This window comes from Varanus komodoensis, unplaced genomic scaffold (assembly GCF_004798865.1).
Source record: "Varanus komodoensis strain SLA01 unplaced genomic scaffold, ASM479886v1 scaffold6_4, whole genome shotgun sequence".
NCBI lineage: Eukaryota > Metazoa > Chordata > Lepidosauria > Squamata > Varanidae > Varanus > Varanus komodoensis.
Genome location: NW_025336347.1, coordinates 13,626,146 through 13,648,449, shown reverse-complemented (window position 1 = coordinate 13,648,449; position 22,304 = coordinate 13,626,146). Strand labels below are relative to the sequence as shown.

The following is a 22,304-nucleotide window of genomic DNA, read 5'->3' as shown; positions in this document are numbered from 1 at the left end:
ATAAAAATCTTCCTCTGGCATGGAAGATAATAGAAATGCCTCTTCCCTGCAGCTAAGAATGGAGCCGCAGACAAGATCATCTTCATTTATATGATTCAGTGTCTTCTCACTTTGCAGGGAAGCAGAGAAGGCAAGTGCGGTCATATGAATTGGCTCCTTCCCTCACCAAAGATCAACATGAGTCCAAGCCTCACAATGAGCAGGAATGTCAACAGTCCTGAACAATTTATTTATTATTAAAACATTTCTATGCCCCCCCTTGCCGAAGCCTCGGGGCGGCTCACAACACAAAATAAAATACAATAAAATACAAAAATAACAATATAAAATTAACAATATAAAATAAATAACAATATAAAAGAAGTCGCCCTGGCCAGATAAATAAGCAAATATTGTTAACAATTAAAATGATGCTTAAATAAAAAGGTCTTCGCCTGGTGCCGAAAAACAAATAACGACGGCGCCAGGCGGACCTCTCTGGGGAGCGCATTCCATAGATTGGGCGCCACTGCAGAGAAAGCCCTCCTCTGAGTAACCACCCTCCTAATTTCCTTCACGGAGGGTTCCCGGAGAAGGGCCTCTCCCGCAGATCTCAAGGGGTGGCCGGGCACATATAGATGTAAGCGCTCCTTCAGACAATCATGCATCCTGGTGTGTGTGTGTGTGTGTCGCCATCAGACACTGCCATCAGAGAGTGACTTCTGTTGCCCTCTGATGGGAACATCTGCAGTCTTCAAGGGATATTACAAAAACAGAAAGGGAACTGGTATTTTTGCAGCTGCAGGCAGCAAAAGAACTCCTGTCTCACTATTTGCTAGTCCAGCCTTCCCCAAACTGGTGCTTTCCAGATGTTTTGGGCACTAATTCCCATCACCCCAACAATGGGCCATGCTGAGGGGATGGAAGTTATAGTGCAAACCATCTAAGAGCTAGATGGAATAGGCTGTGCTAACCTGCCGTTTTTACCAAGAAATAAGTTCCATGACTAGCAGCAGGAAAATAAAAACTGTGTCTTTTCTAGAAAAAGAGAACAATCCCATCAAGGAGGCATTTCTTGCAGTAGTTACAAATACTGGAGATTTGCAGGTGCTTATTCAGTCGACTGGCATGGCTACATAGCCACTGAACTCCGCTATCCTTGAAGGGAGATGCACAGAGTCCGCTTAACATGAAACCCCAGTCAAGGGTTGAGTGTAGATTGTTGTTGAATCAGGTTGTGTTGTCCGAACCCAGCCATGCTAACAAACCATTATTGTTAACCACAAATAATCCATGAAGAGAAAGCATTGTTTAATGTTGGACTGTAACTGTGGGTTGTTCATAGCTAACAATGGTTTGTTTGCATGTCTGGGTTCAATCAGTCAACATGATAGTCCATGGTTCAAGAACAATCCACACTTCAACAACCAACACTCAACCCTGGAGTGTGAGTTACAATGCTGTCTAAATACAGTTGGTACCACCAGCATAGAAGAGAGGGAAAGGGCAGTGGAAACTTATAGGATAAATATGAGCCAAGCTCACAGGAAAAGGCAGTTATATTCCTGCTTACCTCTTTCTTCTGCTCCCTAATTACCTCCCTTGTTAAAATTGCATTTTAAGAGATGAACACCATGACCCTGCATTACATCTCTGAGCACCCATCTTCAGTAAAATAGTATATCATTTATCATATTCCAAAAGTGCAATGTAAGATACACACTTGACTGCTTCAAAGCAAACACAGCAGAAACACAACACTTTTCTTTTCCTCTAAGCTATGGGGTCAAGGGATAGACTTCGTTGTGAGGAGGATGGAAATAGCTTTATTAGAGCTTTTAAAGGATGCACATACAACTGGCTTTGGTTTTAGGAAATGATGGATCGTCCTGTTTGAAAGGAGGAAAATTCAAAGCATACAGAGCAGCTTCCATCTTTGAGCTTTTCACTTACTAATCCCACAATCCTCAATTTCAACCTTAAATATGTCTAACTATGTTGGCTCATACTTATCCCTTAATACTGGCCAGTCCCCATGACTGCAGTGAAGGAGGTAAGTCACAGTGGTCTATGACCCCCACCATGAATGCTGGTCAAATTTCCCCGATCTCCCTTACTGGCAGGGCTTGCCATGTCATCCGAACAAGAGCCTGTGGGTTGTCTGAAGGCTGCTGTCAAACCAGCCGTGCCACGAGGGTTCAGGTGCCATGGCAAGCGGGACCAGGGAGCATAATCTGGAAAATCTGCCCAGTGGGGTGGCTCACTAGTTACTCCATGGCCACGGCATCTCTCCCCCCGCTCCCTCCGTTGTCTTACCTATGATGAATTTGGACTGGACCATGCAGAATCCACATTAAGAAATGCAAAGCAGTCTATGTTCATGTGTGCTTGAGTACTGCATGGATTTTTAAAGCATTTCATACACAGACATTTCGAAGGACAAGCCTCCCTCAGAAAGCTGCCCCCGCCCCGCAATACCCTTTCTTTCCACGGCAAGAAGATAAGAGGAAGACAAAAGCAACAGAGCCGCATGAGACCACAGCTTGCTTCAGAGAGAAATCCAGATCGATAAGAAACCGTGTAGAAACAAAAGGCTGCCACACAGACGTGCAATTTCCTGAGCAGCCGCCTGCATCACTCTATGAGAGTCAGCATCGCACTTGACAACAGTCGCTTCTGTGTAAGGCTGCAGAGACCTCTCTCACTCCAGAACTCGCTACGATGCAGAGGCTGGCTTCTCCTGGTTCTTCCCTATTAAGCCTCACCTGGCAGGTGCTGCAGCGCAAACAGCAACGTCATTCTCCGCCACGCTTGGTGCGGGCTGTGGCTGCTACTTTACGCGAGAGCACACTCACATCGCGAGGATGAGACGTGAAGAAGAATTCCAGTAAGCTAACGGTAGCCAACCGAGGTGGCAGCACTGAGGGGGGAAAAATCTCAGGGATCTACTAAAGTGATAGATCCCTGAGATTCCCTCTCAGCTCTTGCCTCTATCTGTAGTGGAGCTGGTCCCCTCGGAAAGGGGAGCGCACCCACGGAGCAGAAGAAGCACCTGGTTCTCACTGCACAAGAAACGTGGCCAGGGATGAACAAGCAGGGAGGAGAAAGGAGGGCCTCGGGGGCACGTGCCTTCCATTGTTCTGCCCCGAGCTCTCAGACCCAGTAAGCAATGAGGGTTCTTGGAGAAATCTGCACAGCAGTGTGGTGTGTTTACCACGGCATGATTGTGTGGAACCCTCTGCAGCCTGAGGGCCACATCAGGGCCAAGAGAGAAAGGATCGAGGACAAAAACAGAGCATATTTTAGCTTAAAGCCTTCATGACACTCAGTAAGCCTTAGGGGTGGCATTTCAACTTTTCACAACTGGGAGTGAGGGAAATGGCACAAAAGCTGGGAAACCACAAACATCCACCAGTCAGGGGAAAGATTATGGGGACCAAGGCCTGTGGGCCTGCTGTTCCCCACTCCTGCTCTGGGGCATCAACCCCCCAGACATCATTCCCTTGAACTAAACTGAGTGCTGCTCTCTGCCTAGCAGGGACACAAAACCAGATCACAACTCTTAGGCAGGCAGGCACTCTCCAGAGAAGGAGGCTTCCATATAATTATCTCATAAGGGGCTATTCCTATAGCCTGGGGTGTAGTTTATAGAATGCCATGCAGCATGTTTAATCTAACCTAGTCAATGCCATGTTGGTTGGGACATGCTGGAGAGGGTGCCTCCTCCCTCATCAACCTTCCTGGCTGCCGAGGTCGCTGCACAGCATCTCCTTGGTGGCTCCATGCAGATCCGGCCCGGCTTGGAGCCCACCCTGACAGGGGCCGTCAGTTGCACTTCTGTGGAACTCGCAGCTCTGGAGGTCCGGCAGGCACCAACCCTGTGCTGACTTCAGTGCCTCCTGAAAACACTCGTTTCAGGAAGGCTTCTTGTACTAACCAGCTACATTTTGTTAATTCTCTTTTTAACATATCGTTCTATTCTTTTATCGGTTTTATTGTTTACTGTTCCCTGCTTTGGAACCTCAATACCAGAATATGGAGTGGCATATAAAATTCTAATTAAATAACTAGATAAATAAATGCCCGCACCCCCTTCGTTGCAGCAATGTTTACTTAATGTGATGGCATCATCCTGACTTGCTGCAGCATCATGTTTTGCCCATTGATGCACTTTGTCTGAGAAAGGATCAGAATTGGACCCTTGTCTTTCACCAACGCAAAGCACAGCTACGTATTATGAGCCCGATTCCCCCACCCCGCATCCCGATGAAGCCACAGTAAAGCGCCACCTTTTAAAGCCATGACCTACCTGTGGTGTTGGAGAGAGCAAGGGACTCCATGGATCCCCGCGGGGTCTGCTCTGTGGGCGTCAGTTCCTCAGTAAACTTCAGCGCGTTGATTGGGTGCCGGGTGCGGCAATGCTGGGCTGAGAGGCTGCCGTCTTCCTCCTGGTCGTACTTGGAGACTTTGTAACTCCCGCGGGTGTCACTGAAGCTCTGGTTGGACATGTCGCTGTAACTCTCCTGGGACCGTAGCCTTCCTGAGTAATAGTCTTCTCGGCACTCCTGGACGAAGCTGCCGCCATGTCCTTTCATGGCCAGAGAGGAGCTTCTCTTTGGGTTGCTGAAATGCTTACCCCAGAGCTCCTGCTGGGCACTCGGGGTCTGCCCTGGGTTGTAGGAAGTTCTGATATTACACTGGCTGAGCAGCTGCAAAGGGCTCTGTGACTGACTTTGCTCCATCTTGCCCCCGTAGTGGTACAGTTCATCTCGGCTTCTCCATACATGGTCCCTGTTCAGGCTCGGAGTTTGACTGGACAAGCTCAGCAGGTCCATCTGCAGGGAGAGGGGGTCCACATCGGCCGACAGCCTGCTGGAGCTCACCTGCAGCTGGCTGCTCTGGCTGGCGGGGTTCTCTTCCCCCTTGCTCCGGTTCTTGCCAATCTTGGCACTCCGCCGCGATTCTTTGGCTCTGGCACTTTGGAAGGCCGAGTCCGAGGAATCGGAGCCGTTGGGGTCATCACCCATGCTGCAGGCTCTAGAGCAGAAAATCTGCCCTTGCTTTGGCAGGAATGGCCGCCCCAGCAGGGATTTCTTGCACTGTGCGCAACAAAAGCAGGTCTCTGTGGCATGCCAGTGCTGGCCGTCGTACGTCATCTGGCCCTGATCGATGCCTTTGAAAAAGGAAGAGAAATACTTTCAGTATTACAGAGCCCTGTGCATCTGGATGAGGATGAGACTGAGGCCCAAAGTACACAAGGCATATTAAGGATGGGCCTGCCCCGTGTGCATGCACTTTGCTTGGAAAAAGCAAAAACAAGGGAAAACATAATAATATTTTCTGATGATGGGGGGAGGCGTTCAAGTGGAGCAGACTCAGGGAATACAGAACACAAAATGGCTATGGCAATGACACAGTCTTTAAAAATACATCATCCAATCCAAAATCAGGTACCACACTCTATTTTTAGACTCCAGCTTTTGTTCTTCTTCTTCTTTGTGTTCCTCTTCTTTTTAAGTAGGTCATTAGTCATTGTTATTGCAGAGGAAAAATAATCTAAAATAATGTTGGCAGTTTCTGCTAAATTATCCTTTTTGCTCCAAGTGATTAGAATAGGTCTTGTAGTCAAGGGATGTTAAGATTTTATGCACAGCCCCTTTCTATATTCCTTTCTACTCCTTCTAGTAATACATTAAGGCTACAATCCAATACAAACATTCCTGGGATTCATCCCTTTTGAACTCTGTGGGACTCACTTCTGGGGAGGCTTGTATAAGGATTGCATTGCTAGGTTTTGGTTCTATACTCATGGACTACCATGCATCCTTACTTGGGAGTAAGCCTACTGTACTCAGTGAGATTTCCTTCTGGGATTGCAATGTAAGGGTCTGATTCAGTCAACATGATAAGCAAACCGAGAGGAACATACTACTTTCCCCCATAAACAGGATGGCCACCAGCTGGGAAGGGAAAGTCAGCACCTGGACCCATGTCCAGAGAGACACACATGAGAGGGCAGGAAACAGCAGACACATGGATCTTTTCTTTACCATTTTCCAGCTTTTGTATTTTGTGTGATTTGTGATCCATGTCAAAAAATGGAAAACAGAAAGGAAAACAGAACTAATATTTCTGCATAAATGAACTAAAACACTAGAAAAAATGTACAAAAAGTTTCACATTTCCAGTTCAGCAAGGCCAATGTGAACTTACTTTACAATAACTGCAGAATTTGAAGGATATCTGAAGTGCAGGATGTGCTCTTTTGTCATTGCAGGATTCTAGAGGTGACACTCAACTAAGCTGGATGTTGCTGTCACAATATTAAATCTACTTGGGCACTATTTCATGTTCCCAAATTCAGAAGTGATAATGTTCCCTGAACGTTATGGCAACCATCTATTTCAGATAAGCAGTAAAACATGAACTCCTCTCTATGCATATTTGATCAGCTCCCTTGTTCTGCTGCAGACTCCTCAAAATTAATAACAATCCCGTTTGCTCTATCCCAGCTGCTTGCTCAAAACAAAGAAGAAAAACAGAATCCCCAGGGAATCACCCTGCTTGCTAGTTTTGCCATCAACCTGCCAGCGAGAAACAGCAGGAAGAAAGGAGGGTGTGGGAGAAGAACAACATGTACCTTGCTTTTGGGCTTAACTGTCCCTGTGGGTTTCCAAAAGACTTAAACCCATTGTGGTCTTAACAATAAGATACACTGTTCTGATCAGAGAAGGTTCCGCTGCTTACACATTGCAGGTCAGACTACCTGCCAGTGATATTAACACAGATCACAGCCACTCTATTCAGCACAGAAGAATTAGCCCAGTGGTCTTGATTGTGAGTTAAAAATGCAAGCCCATGAAGTTGGTTTCTCCACATATCTTCACTGGGTGTGTGTTTAAGTACAAAGCAGCACTTTCAGAATAAAAACAGATTAGAACAATCGTCTAGATGTTCCTCAACCCAGTACCTTCCAGATGTGCCTCCCAGATTGGCTGGGGAGGATGGGAGTTGCAGTCCAACACATCTGGTGGGTACCACATTGGTGAAGGATGGGAGCACAGGTAAGGATCAGTTCCAAGGCCAACCACAGAAATGTACTATACAGTTGTACACATGTACAGATTAGTTAGTTATTATAAATAATTATAATTAATTGTAACTCTTTACCAAAGTGGTTAGAATACCTGACAGACCCAGAATGGAAGGCCACCTAGACATGTCTGTAATTCATTGATTACAATTGTACCCCCCTTTTCCCTTCAAGGAATCCAAGGCAGCTTATACATGATCTTAGAACTCTCCATTTGTGTCTCTTCCTCGGGGGAAGTTTTGGAAGGTGATTTTCAGAAAGAGGTCAGTGTGCGTGCACTAGGCACCACAGCCGCTCGGTATTTCAGCTCCTTCCTCCAAGCCTCTAGCAGTTAAATTTCAGAGCAGGACGCAGGTGCTTCTTGCCTGCGTACACACAAGACTTCTCAGCCACCAGTCAGTTTCAGCGGCTACAGCTGGTAAAGTTCATTTCAAACTGATAAGTAGGAACATACATTGTGGGACAATTATCTTTTTATAGCATCACAGCCTTAACTGCACGAGCAAGCTATGCCTAGTCAAGTCTTGCCTGCCTGTTCAAATACTATCGCTGCACAGTTTTCCCACTCTCTGATGTAGGACTGACTACTGGGATACAAGATATTACTTGAGGGTGTCTGAGCTGAAGTGATCCCATAGTAAGTACATAGCCAGTCTTGACAGTAACAACTATCTCTCCCCTTCATTCTTCAAGTTCTAAAAGAAGCTTGTTAGAAGTAGTCCATGGAAGCTTATGCCACAATAAATTTATTTGTCTTTAAGGTGCCACAAGACTCTTTGTTGTGTTCATTTGACTTTGGAAGCCAGTGCAGGACTTAAATTGCAAGGCAAATTACAAGTGTAAGCAGGCAAAGAAGAGCTCCTCACAATGTCTAATATTATGCAAGGCTTACTGATGTGAGAATTCATGCTTTTTTTCTTTTTCTTTATGGAAACATTGGAGGGTCTGTGCTTACAGGAATTGAACTCCTTCCTTTGGAGAAGAAAACAAATTACCAATATGAAAGATACCTGTTTCTTGCAGCTTGAAAGCATTGATTTTTCTCCTTACTTTGGGGGCATTTTTTGCCATAACAGGTAAAAAGGGATCAAAGAACTGATCAAATTTGCCTGGGAATTGTATCTAGGTTATAGGCTGCTATAGTTGGCCATCGCTGCTGTAAAGCACAATCCAATAACAAAACATGAGATCAACTACAGCATAGTTTCCTGTGTGGATGGTTTTATTACAGTGTACAATTTGTCTCATCCCAAGGGTTAGGAGGCAGGTATTGTGATTAAAAAGCTAATCCAAAGAAACAAGGGACTGGTAATCATTTGTGCGTTACCATAAATGATAGTATGGACCTCATGGAATAAACAAAGCAAGACAAAAAAACAATATTCACCCATTGGGAATACAGTAACTCAGGCTCTTTTATCTGAATTTGTGTATCTCCTTAAATTAAAAGCAATTTACTGGCATTTGAATTTCCTGGGAATTGTGATTCTTACAGTCTAAATGAGCACTTTTTTTTACTCCTTCTCATAGCTTTCATGGAAAGATTCCATTTCAAATTAGTACCTAGTAATGAAATGCCTGTCAAATCTGCTAGATGAAAAATTGAAGCGTTCAAGATCCACTTCTACCCACTTCCTGTGGAGCAGACCGTCCACTTGCTTGTCTGCTCCACGGGGCTGGGCTGAAGCCAATGCACATTGGAAATTCACTGTGACCAAGAGACTACTCTAGAGATGGTGGCGGGGCTCGGCCCTGAGTAATTCCTATGGATTGTCTATAACACGCACGCACCTTTCTCTTATATCACACTGCAAGTATTTTACAGAAGGAGAGTTAATTATAACTTGGATTCTTCTGCCTGCCTTTATTTTGCAGTTGAGTTCAGGGAAAGATATGGAGGGGGAGACAACAGCTGTTACCTTAGTAACAGGTACATGCAGCAACATGGTCTTTGGAATTAAGGACTTTAGAGAACATTATGTTGCCAATCACATTTGTGCATTCCTGTAGTCACGAAGAGTACATTTGATTAAAAGGAGCCCCTCTTGCAGCTATGTAAAATACAGCAACTGTTTTAAGGCAATAGAGCAGAGATGAGAAACCATTTTCAGCCTAAGGACCAAACTGGCCTTGGAGCAGGATGCCAGGGGCTGCAGGCCCGCAGTGACTGGGCTCCCACTCAGGCAAAAAAGGTCCCTGCTCAGTGTTGTTCAGTGGTGCCACCCCCACCCCCCGAGCACTCATACCCATCTTCATCCATGCGCATCGCCTGAGCTGGGGGGACACGCTCCCTGTCGAGTGCTGAGAGAGAAGGATGAAGGCTGGGAAAGGAGTTTGTCAGGCCAAAGGGCAGGATGTGGCCTGTGGGCCACAGGCCCCCCATCCCTACCATACAACATGATGTGTGCAACAATGGACCATGTGCTTTGTCTGCAGGAGAGCAAGGCCACAACACTGGCTGCTCCACACAGACTAGACAGACATAGGAAAATTCAGCATCCTAGCGGGGCCTCCAGCCTCTGAGTGCCCCCTCTCTACCCTCACAGCTCCAGTTGGGGCTATGAGGTCAGAAACCAGCTTCTGAATCAGAGTTCAGGGGACAGGGAGGGAAGGAAAGACGCTCTGCCGTGATATGAGTCATTCTTCTCTGTGTAAGCAGGAAGAGAAGACTTAGTTGGCCAAAATCAGCCCTCTAACTGTTTTGCAAGGGGGGAGAAGCTCAGAGGCATCCTCCATCTTCATGCTCCTCCCATCCTCAATAACAGGCCCATAATCCTCTGCATCCCAAGGGTTGTGGCAGCCACAGTGGGTCATATTGCTACTGCCAAGTGGTGGTGCTGGAATTTGGATGTGTGGTGCTCAATTTTAAATTTTAATTTCTGTTCAGTCATGAAACTCATTGGGTAGTCCTGGGGAAGTCACTGTCACTTGCCCTAACATGGGTTGCCCAAGAATTAAGATTATACATCCGTCTCTCAATGACCCCTCCTGAGAGGTACAGTGAATGGTAAAAGGTTGTTTCAGAAGGTCATTTCAGTAGAATTCTTCATCTTCCTTGGAAAGATCTGACTTCTTTCTAATGTTTCAGGGAACCAATTAAGATCTTTCCATTTGCTTTAGTTTTTCTCCCCCTGCAACAAACAGTGATATGTATTTTATCTGCTATTTTAATACATCCTAAGTTGTTATTTTTTCTACTTTGTGATGTTAGATTTTTTAAAATCATACTTTATTGTACACCGCTTTGGAAATCTTCACTTAAAACAGAAAGGTGGGCTATAAGGTCTGTTGTGAGGCTGCTGAGCTCCTTGGAAAAGGGCAAGGTACAATGGAATAAATATAAATAAATGAGGCCTCAGATCCAAACTCTGCCGTTCCTTGGTTAAGATATCTCAGATCTCCTTCTGTGTTCCTGGAGAACTAGTTCTAAGAGGTCCTATCAAGTACGGAGGCTGATGAGGGACGATTGGTATGATAGCATGGTTCCTTGGATCTATCTGTGATAGTGAAAGAATCCATTTTAACAGCTCCTTTTGAATCAAACAATTCAGGGAGACTATAAGAGATGCTGGCATTCAACTGCCCAGAAGTCAACTGTTGCAAGCCCTGCATTTAGCCCCTCCAACTCTTTGTCCAGGGTAGGTAACGATTTATTCTAAGTGCATAACTGGCTAAACCAATCGATCAGCCTGGACTGTACAAATTCTCGTGGGCTAACAAACATTTCATTTTGCTACAGGACTTCAGTGTGCAGCTGTATATTGACCAAGAAAGCTTCACGGCTGATAGTCATCTCAAAGCCAATGGTGGTGCTTGCTCCAGGGCTGACACATGGACTGAAGCAAAGTGCTCCCCTGTATCAATGCTGGGATATGTAAGCATTGTTGGTTACTATAACCCATTGCTGCTGTTCATTAGGGAACAAGATCAATTCATTACACACGAAAACCAAACTGTTACTTATGCATAAACGTCTATATATATCTGTCTTTAGCTAACTGCTGTTCAACTGAAATTGCAAATGCTAATTTACTCATCTAAATGATTAACTATTTCACTGTTCAAGTCTGAAAATGGAAGACTGAAAGAGAGCCAACCAGTCAACTTTATTACGGTACCACAAGGCCTGTCGTTTCAGGAGATAACCTAAAGATGAAGAGATCCAGCATTTACCCCTTATAATAGCAATTGAAATCAAAAGGACTGGGCTACATGCAAAAAAGCAACCATGGAGAATCCAACACCAAAGGAATAAAGACTTGTGTGCGCACATATACACACCATTTTTTCAGCATTGCCTTCTATCCTTCGTAATATTTCCTGGGCACATCCCAACAAGAATCAAGTGTTTTAATCCCCAGAGAGTTTAATTAGAGAGTAGACTAGTGACATTTTTATTTTATCAATGGAAAGTTGAACTAATTGTACTTCGAAATACTTTGCCTAGATCATCCCCTAGATATGAAAGCTTTTCTTTATTTTCGCTGGGTTGGAGAAAGATGGTTAGAAAGTTCATGGGAAAGGAAACAGAGAAAATAGATTAAGATTTATCTGGTGCTTCATCTTCCCAAGACGAACAGGGAACTCATCCAAGTAAGTCTGATAGGGCCGATCTTTTGACACATTTTCTTCATAGTTCTCAAACTGTGTCTTGGCCCACAGGCGGATCTTGAAGTGTTCCAGGACAGGAAGCTCAAGGAGGGCCTTTTATTGCATCCCAAGGGCTTTCCCCCTCACTTGCACTACACTGACAGTGTAGTTTCCCTTTGATATACTCTTTAAGAAAGACTCACCTCCTTCCCTGTATGCCATGCTTAAATTCTATGTCCTATATAAACTTGTTCAGGGTTAGCTACTGACACAATAGTCTTTCATTTTCCACTGCAGAAAGGAAAGTAAGTCTTCAAAAGGTCAAATTTGAGTCCCAAAAGGTTGCATAAGTTTACCGGTGCTTTTGCTTGAAAACATTTAAGGGCCACTGTTTTGGAGGGCATTATAAAGGCAGAAATGTAATGGTAAGGCTGCAACCCTATATACATTTACCCTGGAGTAGGTAAAAATGGTGCTCACTTCTGTGTACACACACGCACACATACAGAGAGAGAATGGTATTGAAGCAAGGAAATTCTGTGCATGCACACCTAGAAGCATGTCCCACTGAGTATGATATGGCTCACATCCAGGTAAGAAGGGATGGGATTGCAACCTGAAAGTAAGTCCCTTGACCTCAATAGGGCTTCCTTCTGAATAGACTTGTATAGGATTGCACTATGAGAAAACTGTATTGGGAGTAAAATGGAAATGTTAGGTGTATAAAAGAAGCTGAGGAATGTGAGGTGATGCTCTAGAGCAGCCTTAATGGCCATGCTAGCTGAGGATAATGGGAGTTGCAGTCTAACACAACTGGAGGGCATCAAGTTGAGAAAGGCTGCACTAGAAGATATTCTGAATTAAGAAAAGTAAAAAATATTATATATATACACACACGTAAGGGTTCTTCAAAAAGTTTCTGTTCTTCTTAAAACTCTATTAAGAATTTCAAAAACAAATTGCCTCAGTTTTCTACATAGTCACCTTCCTTTGTGATGTATTTTTCCCAGCCAAGTTTTTAAGGCCATCAGCAAAATAAATAAATAAAATATATTTATAAAATATAAAAGTGCAGAAACTTTTTGAAGACCTCTCATCTATATTTAAAAACACACTAAATTACCTCCATCATTTAAAAAGCACAAATAGTGCATTAATAAACTGCAAGAACTGAGCAGTGGGGAAACCATTAATGGGCCTGATCCAGACTTAAGCATGAGCAATTGTGCTCGTAGAAGCAGCCCCTCCAGTCCCCTGAAGAAGCTACGCAAGAGTCAGGAAACTGCTGGATGGGTAGTGAACGGGGTAGAGGAGGCAAAGAGAACGCCTCCAAAATCAGGAGGAGGGACCTCCCATGAGCAGGGTGCTGCCCCTTGCCAGAAGTCCCTTCTTCTCACACAAGGCAAGTCCAGGACCCAGCTCATCATGTGGCATGTGCTAGAATCTGTCAGAGACAAGGACATGAGTTCCTTGCCTGTTGGAAGATGCTGACTCACAAACCTCCATATGTTTTCAGATGAGCGTGCCAAGGCTGAGTTTAATTCAGATTAAAATCCCTATCTGCTGGGGTTTATGAGCATTTGAAAGACATTTTTCTTAATGACCAAGAAAACAATTCAAAGAATTCCACAGAGTAAAGTGGAAATTAAGAATAGACAATGAGCCAATCCAGATATTGTCAGGCTTGTCCGTTTTTAAATTCTGCTACTGCTAACTTTCAAGAGAAGCACACTAGCTCCAGAAGGAACTTCCCATTTAAACTGGCTGGGTTTGGGTTTTGTTGTTCTTGTTTAACAGAAGGAGCACATTCAATGTGTATTCATATACTTGAGGATGGGAATCTATTTTTGGAACCACTTAAGGTCATTAAATTGCTAAGCAGGCCAAATGGTGATGTTCATAAGTCATCTTTTATTATGTAATTCTGAAAAGGAAGGATTGTCCCACTTTTCTCAGCTGATATATAAACAGGGGATTTCCCTATCCTGGTTGCTTTCAAGGTTATCTATTCGCAGACACTGGTTACATCTGCCCACTCTTGCCCATGCATTTTCCGTTGTTATTGTCTGGGTCCAGTAAGACATTCCCCCCACCCAGCCCCAACAGCTCGTCCCAGCAGTGGCTGGTTGTTCTAATTTCAGTGTTGTGGTGTGTATCCACTCCAGGTTTAAGTATGAACTTGAAAAGAGCTATCCAAGGCACTGAACCTATTCTGAGGGTGGTGATGGGGTTCAGCACCATGGATAGCTCCTTTACCTGTTCAGCATAACACCCAAAGACACTGCAGTGACCAACCTCCACTGCTTCTCCCTAGAACAATTACAGAAGAGGCAAACCACAACATGCCTTTACATGCAGGTTCCACTGCGCAAGTCCCGGCACCATCTCTTCCCTTTGTTCACACCTGATGAACCGAGCAGCATTAACTAGCAAACGGTTGCCATGCATTCTGTGCAACTAAATCATAACGCTGTTCACCACAAACACAGGCACTCACTCAGATCTGCTTCTTCAGCATGAAGGCAAACGCACAACCCACACCACTAGCTTTCAGAAAGTAACAGGAACATAAGGATATATTGCTATAGCAAGACGTGGTTGCCAGCCAATATGTTTCTCTTGGGGGAAGGGAAGAAGCAGCCTATTTGCAGAGAACATTGGAAAAAAGGGCAATGATTCCTATTATGCAACAAGCATGTGAAAGATTGTGAGGCAGGAATGTGAGAGCAGAGGAAAGCAACTGAAGTTCTACCCAGCCCAGTCTTCTCCAACCTCATGCCCTTCAGATGTCTTAAAACTTCCACCATCCCCAACTGCATATTCAGTGACAGTGCTGGATGGAGTTGCTGGAAGCTGGAGAAAACTGGCTAAGGTTATAGCTGCGCAAAGCTGGAGGACCTGGGCAGAAGGAGCACTTTCTCCTGCTTTTGGCTCGGCACGTAGATGAAAAGATCGAAAAGATCGGTTCATTATCAAGGCCACGCATATGCACACTTCTCTGTCCTTTTGTGGGCATCTGGCTAGAATGCTGACTCTTTACTGGCTCAGTGCTATGTTTTACTGCCTCCTTCCCCAGAGCCTCAGAAGCCACTGGGATGAGACTGGAATGCGTTTTCTCACATTTCAAACAGAATCTGAGACACACCCCTCAAGTGCCCCCGGGGTGTTCCCTCTAATGGCTAAGACAACTCAGGACTGAGTGACATAACTGTTTTCTCTCTTCTTGGAAGGTGTTTTTCTCCCTCAGCCAAACAGAAGCCAACCATACGAAATCTACAGAAACCATTTAAGCATCGATAAAGATGAGTCAATCGCCACTTCTCCAAGGGCTGACACAGACACTATTTTAAATCTATATCTAGCAGCTACCCTTTCTCTTTTTTCTTTCCCTTTCACTCTGACTCTGCAGTAGGTGAAGGGCTGCTGATCTAGATCAGAATCCTACTGTGGCAGATGGTGGAGCTTTCACCATTTAGATCGCAGCTCCTATGCCTACTGTAGATTAATCACATTTTTTTTTTTAAAAAGATGTAACTCCTACATACAGATTTGAAGTAGCGGGCTGGCCCACATGTCCTAATTAACAGCCCTGAAACAAGCTACAGTATTTCACCCATTAATCCATGCTACTCCTGATAGAAGATCAAACGCGTGCCCATTTGCCACAGCATATTTCCTCATTAGACCTCCCTCAAAACCCAGCATGTCTCCCATGGGCCTTTGCAGCTCAGCCTCAGCAGCCTACTCCATGATGAGCACATTTGCAGTCATTAGTATAGTATATGATATTCTGCAGATTTTTTTTAACCTTCCAGGAGGTTTGTCTGAGGTGTAAGAAGTTTTTCTCCCTTACTATGGAAGACTTGTGCCTATTTAATGCTACTTTTTCCAAGCCTCTCCAGGGATGGCTGTGAAAATTCACTAAAGTACAGTAACTATTCTGCTTCAGTTACTGACCTCTTTCAGATATGTGTAAATCTTTCTGAAAGTTTTAAAAAATAAAGTTACATTTGTGCAAATCTCCTAAAGGTTGGGGAAAAAAGAGACTGTCTAGGGGAGCGATGATGTAGAGAAGTAAATGACGGCAGTCATTTCAAGGTGCAACCAAGAGGGGGTATCATTAGCAAGATTGTGAGGAGGTGCTTTTCGCAGCTCTTCCCAAGCAAATCTTCTGCCATTTGAAAGAACCCATGCTGAAATGACTGCTGGATTTGCTTGCCCAGACAAGCTGCCCAAAGTAACTCTACCACAAGCTACCACAAGAAAAAGAACCCACGATAGAAAAGTTGGGTTGGGTTCTGACATCACTCTAAGCCACATGGCAACCACCCTCAGTGACCACCCACCATGCCTTTGCACAACTTTTGAACCAGGTAAATGTCTGTTATCAAACTAGGAAATCATTTCTTCCCCAGTGGCCTTCATGATCTCTCAGCAGAAGTGAAACTTGAATCCCACTGCCCTTGGTTTTAGATTTAGTTATTCATTTATTAAAAGCTTTTCTGACCCATCCGCTACTAGCACCTTGGGATGGCTTAGAAGAAAATGAGTAGAATAAAACAATCATCACAGCATCCGACACTTGGTTCCTACCACATGTAACATCTGCATTAGCCTGTAGTCAGACCCTGTTTTCTTCCAAATTCCCTCTTGCTTCAGCAGCACTTGTACATGTGACCCAAAATGCTCAATTTGCTGAAACGTACTTTTCAGTGTCACACATGAAAATGCCTCCAGACTGACTCAAAGTCTCTCTTAAGAATATGCCTCTCTGCAGGGAAGGACGCTACTCCAGCGCTAGAGCATGTGCTTTCCCTATAGGGGCTTGGGAAAGGTACCCAAAGCCCTGGAGGCCTGCTGCTGGTCAGCACAGAGCTAATGCTGAGCTAGACCAAGAGCCAGTGTGACACAGTGGTTCCGAGTGCAGGACGGGGACTCAGGAGATCCGGGTTCTAGTCCCCACTCGGCCACAGAGCTCACTGGGCGACTTTGGGCCCGTCACAGGCTTTCAGGCCAACCTACCTCCCAGGGTTGTTGCTGTGAGGATAAAATTTAGAGGACGAGGAGAATTATTTAAGTTGCCTTGAGTTCCTTGAAAGGAAAAAGGGTAGGATATTGAATATCAGGCAGGCAGGCAGGCCTGACTTGATAAAGGGCAGCTTTCTATGTTTCTAATCTCAGTGTAAAATCAGGGCAGTGGGAACATGCAGACACGGGTTCTCTGTGAGTGGCATCCTAGAGGCAACTAAGGCAGGCATCTCTCAATAGCACTGACTTAGCATTTCCTTTGGCCTGGCATTCACTCTCTGGATTGAAGGCTCTACAGGACTGGGTTTTAGCATCTCAAGGTGTCTTCAATTCTTTAACTGGGCTTAGGATGATGCAATATTTTAAAATGCTACTACCAAGATAGCTATTTAAAGCCTTCCGAATGAGATTTCCTAAGTTTTGAACATATGAAATTATTACCCCAGGCATGACGAGAGTTTCACAGCCAGCTTTCAAACACTTGTGTAAGCTCTTATGAGCGTTTTGATAGTGGAGCTGCAACGATAGCTCACAGAGATGGCATCTCTTCCATTAGCACAAAAACCAAAAATTAAAGCAATGCACATACGCCTCATTTCCTTGCTCACATGATCCCACCTCCCACTGCCTGCCCCTCTGGCAGGGCTGGAGCTTACCAGCATTTTTTTGAAACTGGTGCACCATGGAGGCCTATCAGTGGCTGGCACTGGTGCTCCTGATTTCGCTTTTCTTCCTTGCCAGCACTAATGTTGCCATCTAGACTGTGGGCCTAGCTAGACGCTTCCACCTGCCAAGTGGTTACTGGAGGCTTGACAGAAACAGATGCCAGGGCCTGTCAGGTACTTTCAAAACAAAACCATTTCAACTGCTAGCCTAGAGCTGTGCTTCACCTTAAACAATAATGCAACAGTGTGTTGACATGCCATATCCTGTTCGTGTTTTAAAAATAAAAATAGTGTATACCTAAATCCACATCAAGGGTAGTTTGAATCTTTCCCACTCCTTGACCCTCATCCTGGCAGCAAAAGGGAGAGATTTTATCTGCTTCCTTACCAATGTGCTGAGCGCAGGTATCGCAGTATTCTGCGTACAAGGATTCGAAACAGTTGCAGCAATATGGTCGCCCTTCCTTCATGATGTATCGCTGGCCACCCAGCACCGTTTCACATTCAAAACAGCAAAAGTGCTTCATGTGCCAATGCCTTCCCTCAGCCTCTGTGCACTCATCAGCAAAGATGATCTGTGGAAAGGAAAAGGAGGAGCTCAGGGTTTATTAGCTGTTGTTATGACCTATCGCAAATTCTGTTCTCTTGTCATATAGTTTTAGTTTATTTTTAACAGCTTGGCTATCTCAACGCCCTTATGTTTAAGCCTCCTGATACCAGAGTCCTAATTTTCTGCCACAGCATCAACACATGGAAATGCTGGTCGTGAAAATGGCCCATATACTGTGCAAGGACAAAAATGCAGCCTAGGACGACACTCATTCCTTTTTCAGTATACGGGATCCAGAAATTCAGAACAATATACCTGCAAGAAACTGGTAGGCGTCACCACTTTCATGTAAACCAAACCCTGGCTGTGGTTTGAACCCATAAACTCCATGACCAGGGAACTAAGTAAAATCTTAGAAGGTTTGCCATTTTAGACAAAGTGGGGAAGAAGTTTGCCTTCCCTGTCATACATGAATCAAAGGGTAAGCCAAGGGTAAGTTTATGATTAGGCAGCTCTGGACCACAAATAGTTCCTTCATGTTCCCCGTGGCAGGGCACACCCACAAGTAAGACAGAACAGCAGGTGAGTGCCTGGGTCAGGACACGTAGCTTGAGGTCATGATGCTCTGCTTTCAATGAAAAACATAGGAAGTGATGGGAAAACTAAACCAGAAAGTTTGTGTTGAGCAAACAGGGATGGCAAGGGGTTCAGGGGAGGAACCATGACAGGGAAGGAGACTGTTCCCCTGAACCGGAGAGGGGTGCAAATGGCAGCACTCACACAAACAACACCCACTCACTAAGGGAAACAGGTTTGCCAAAAAGGAAGAAAGGCGGCCATATTACACTTCTGTTTCTGGTTTCTCCAGGCTCCGATGATGATCACAGCCAGCCACCCATGACCTGAACTCTGCAGCTGTACCAGTGGGAACACAGGCAGGTCACCCTGCATGGGTAAGGGTGGGATCCACCTCTAGGAGCAGGCAGCCCACAAACACCACAGTCAGAAATGCTCATCAAACACAGCAACAAACTTCACTAGAAAAACCCCATTGCAAGACAGAAGAGAGCAAGAAAGTGATGATAGTATAGTTATGGTATAACAGATGACTTTCAGCCCCTGAAGAAATCTACATTTTGGAAATGTATAGGGCAATAAAAAATATTTTGTTCCTTGGCACACAGGACTTTTAGAACCCCTTTCCCCCCATGTCACTGTTGTCTCGAGATGTGTGCCCCCCCTTTCAGTCATCAAACACCAGAAAGCATCTGGCGCATGCATCTAAGACAAAGCTAAATTCAGTTTCCATCGTGCTCTCGAAGAACCAGCAGGCACACAGTGGGTTGAGACAGGCCATGAAGTACTCTAACCATTGCCCAGTACTACTGGCCACTGGTAGTGTTTGTAAAGGCGTTCAGATATTCAGGTTTCAGGTAGCCATTTTGTACCCTCGTCAAGAATCCATGTTGCTTGCACTCTCTTTCTCAGCCTCCTCCCCGCCACCTCATGGCAGAAACTGTCCCTCCTCATGCTGTGATGCTATAGCAACAGTGTGCAATGTTTTCACAGCGGTTGCAGACAAACTTCCACGATTTTCACTCAGAGTCACTTTCTCACACGGGTGCTGATGATTTGATGGCGTACCTGCCTGGAGGCCTGTTCTGCAATATCCCATGATCTCAACTGGTGTGACCATCCTTTGCTGATGATCACAACACACAACTATCGTAAGATGCCCTGGTTATGAACTGGGAATGAATTCACAATCAGGTATTTCTTCTGAGATTCTTTTTTCTTGAGAAGGAACAGCCCCTGCAAAATGGCATGTTTAGCACTCGCCCTCTCTTCCACTTCCCAGCTGCAGACTAGCCGCCAGCAGATGGTGGAGCAGGGAGAATGTTGATAAAAACAGCATGTTAAACCATCTCCTATTTGAGAAGGGAAAGCTGTGGTGGCCTCAAGGCCACAAGCGAGTTGTGGTGGCACTTTGCCTGCCTGGGTCATGGGGCGAGGCACAGGCCAGAAGAAGTTCAGCAACCTGCTGTCAAGAGTGCCTGAGCAGGCAGAGACCACTGTGGGGTATCAGCCTTGAGGAATTTCTCATCTTCCCTCCTTTGCAAGCCACAAGATGCAGGCACAAAGATAAGCTGGCAAGCTGAATTTGGGCGCCTGCAGTAATTCACCACTTAACACACTGGGACTAGAATGAGCATCAGCACATGCAAACCTCCATCTCACCACAAGTAAAGGTGTGTGGCTGGCCTTACCTCATCGCATGCTGCACACCGAGGCTTCAGGCATTCAGCATGGTGCCGGCCACAGTAAATCTTCCCATCTTGATAGAAATAGATAAGGTCCACCAGCAGCTCGTTGCAAACGCTGCATATGAAGCACGGTGGGTGCCAACAAACGCCATGGCCGGCTCTGGATGCAAAGACAGCGATGTCCCCGCCATTGATTTGGCCTCCGCACTGTCAAGATGGATATGGAAGTTAAGGAGGAACCTGATCAGACAATGCTGCAAGATGAGAACCGCTGAATCATAGCTGTTCTCATAGCAGCGTTTGGAAGAAGACAAGCTTTACAAAAGGACTAAGCAAGCCGGTTTCTTCCTTGGTTATTCCTGAGTGAGTGCTTTGGCAAACAGGGACATCACAGAAAACTCTGTGGTCCAGAGGCCAATGAGATGGTATGTTCAGCACAAACCCATGAGCGCCTTCAGAGCTCCTGCTGTAATTGGATAGCTGTGGTTTGTACACTCCAAACTCTGTCCTCATATAGACAGGGCTTGATGCAGCCAAAGGAGAGCTGGAGCACCAGATCCTGCTTCTCTTCACAGCTAATCTGTCTTTTTCCACCAGGGAAGGAAAGCAAGAGAGCTGGGCTACTTTGATGCCCATCAGGGACCCAGAAGGACAAGGCTCCTCTTCCACCAGGTCCCATCTCTGCCCATGAGAGAGAGAAAGGAAGGTGGAACATTATGTTCTGATTGACTTCAGAACTTTCTGCATGGAGCTGTAAATGAAACCACAGTTCTTTCCATCTCACATTGTGGTTTGCATTTATAGTATTGCACAATTGCAGGACTTGACTCACATTAAAGATGGGAACAGTACAGCACACCTTGGGAAGATAAGAAACTGTAAGCCAGATGTGTTTTATTAATTCATATTAGCTTAGTCATAGGAACTAGCTCCGGAAAAGCTCCAGGAAAATGTGCACATTCACACTGATGAGTGTTTGAGATACGCAGTGATATGATATCCCAGCTAGTGATAACTATGTAAGGTCTATTTATCTCTCAGTCTGAGAATCAGAAACCTGGGTCAAAAATCAAGATTCTACTGATTTGATTACATGTTTTAGTGCACTAACATATGCACCTTGCCAACTGAATATAAAAACACAAACCAAATTGAAAATTCAAACTGCTAGTGATCAGTGATGGGATTTGTAATACAAAAATGCAGAAAATCCATTGCTGCTTCCCATTTTTCCTGGTTTTGTATACAGCTGTCTTTCAATTCACATGTACTAAATGCATTTCAACACATGTCCATTCCTCTGCAATTGTATCTTTGGAGTTTGGCCAAAGCCTTTCCGAGATTTTATTTATGTATTACATGTGTATACCACCCCAGAGTCCACAGGGCTCTCTGGGCATTTTACAGATAAAAACATATAGCAACAATAAAAGCAGTAAAAAACAATAAGGCCAATTAAAGCCAAATACAACAACTTGGCAACTCCTGGTGAGTCAGAAAATTAGTACATGGCTTTATGCGTTAGCATCAGCACTTTGAATTGGGACTGGGCTTCAACAGGCAGCCAGCGTAGCTGATGGAGGACTGGCATGATACGATCACATGAGCCAGTCCTCATTATCAGCCACACCACCCTGATCTGAACCAATTAAAGTTTGTGGACCATTTCCAAGGCAGCTCCACACAGAGTGCATTACAGAAATCCAGGTGAGAAGTTACCAGAGCTTGGCTCACTGTGTCCAGGCTCCATCTGTGCAGATATGGACACCGCTGGAAGATCGGCCTCAGCAGGTAAAAGGTGCTCCTGGTCACTGAGTCCACTTGAGACTTGAGGGGTAATTCTGGGTCCAGGAGAACCCTCAAACTGGTGTGGACACATATGATGCAAGTATATATGTCCACACCAGGGCAACTTCTGGCCAGGGCAACTTCTTCTTCTCTTTCTCCTCCTATATTTTTATTTACTTAATTTATACTGATAATTTTAATCTTATATTTGTAAATCAATGTATTTTTTGTATTTTGTAATTAATGGTAATTTATTATGTGCTATTGTATTTCATTGTATTTTATCGTGTTGTAAGCCGCCCCGAGGTTTCGGCAAGGGGCGGCATAGAAATGTTATAATAATAATG

At 44.9% G+C, this 22,304-nt stretch overlaps 1 protein-coding gene across 6 annotated transcripts in view; it reads right to left on the bottom strand.

Moving 5' to 3' along the window:
- PRICKLE2 (prickle planar cell polarity protein 2) overlaps nucleotides 1-22,304 on the bottom strand; it is a 171,408-nt gene that overhangs the window by 33,885 nt on the left and 115,219 nt on the right. For all 6 annotated transcript variants that reach the window (XM_044451864.1, XM_044451863.1, XM_044451867.1 and 3 more), the window contains 3 exons: nucleotides 20,173-20,376; nucleotides 17,744-17,930; nucleotides 4,289-5,152 (listed from right to left, as the gene is read on the bottom strand). In XM_044451864.1, the coding sequence (XP_044307799.1) occupies nucleotides 4,289-5,152; nucleotides 17,744-17,930; nucleotides 20,173-20,376 (1,255 nt within the window). The remainder of the gene's footprint in view (nucleotides 1-4,288; nucleotides 5,153-17,743; nucleotides 17,931-20,172; nucleotides 20,377-22,304) is intronic.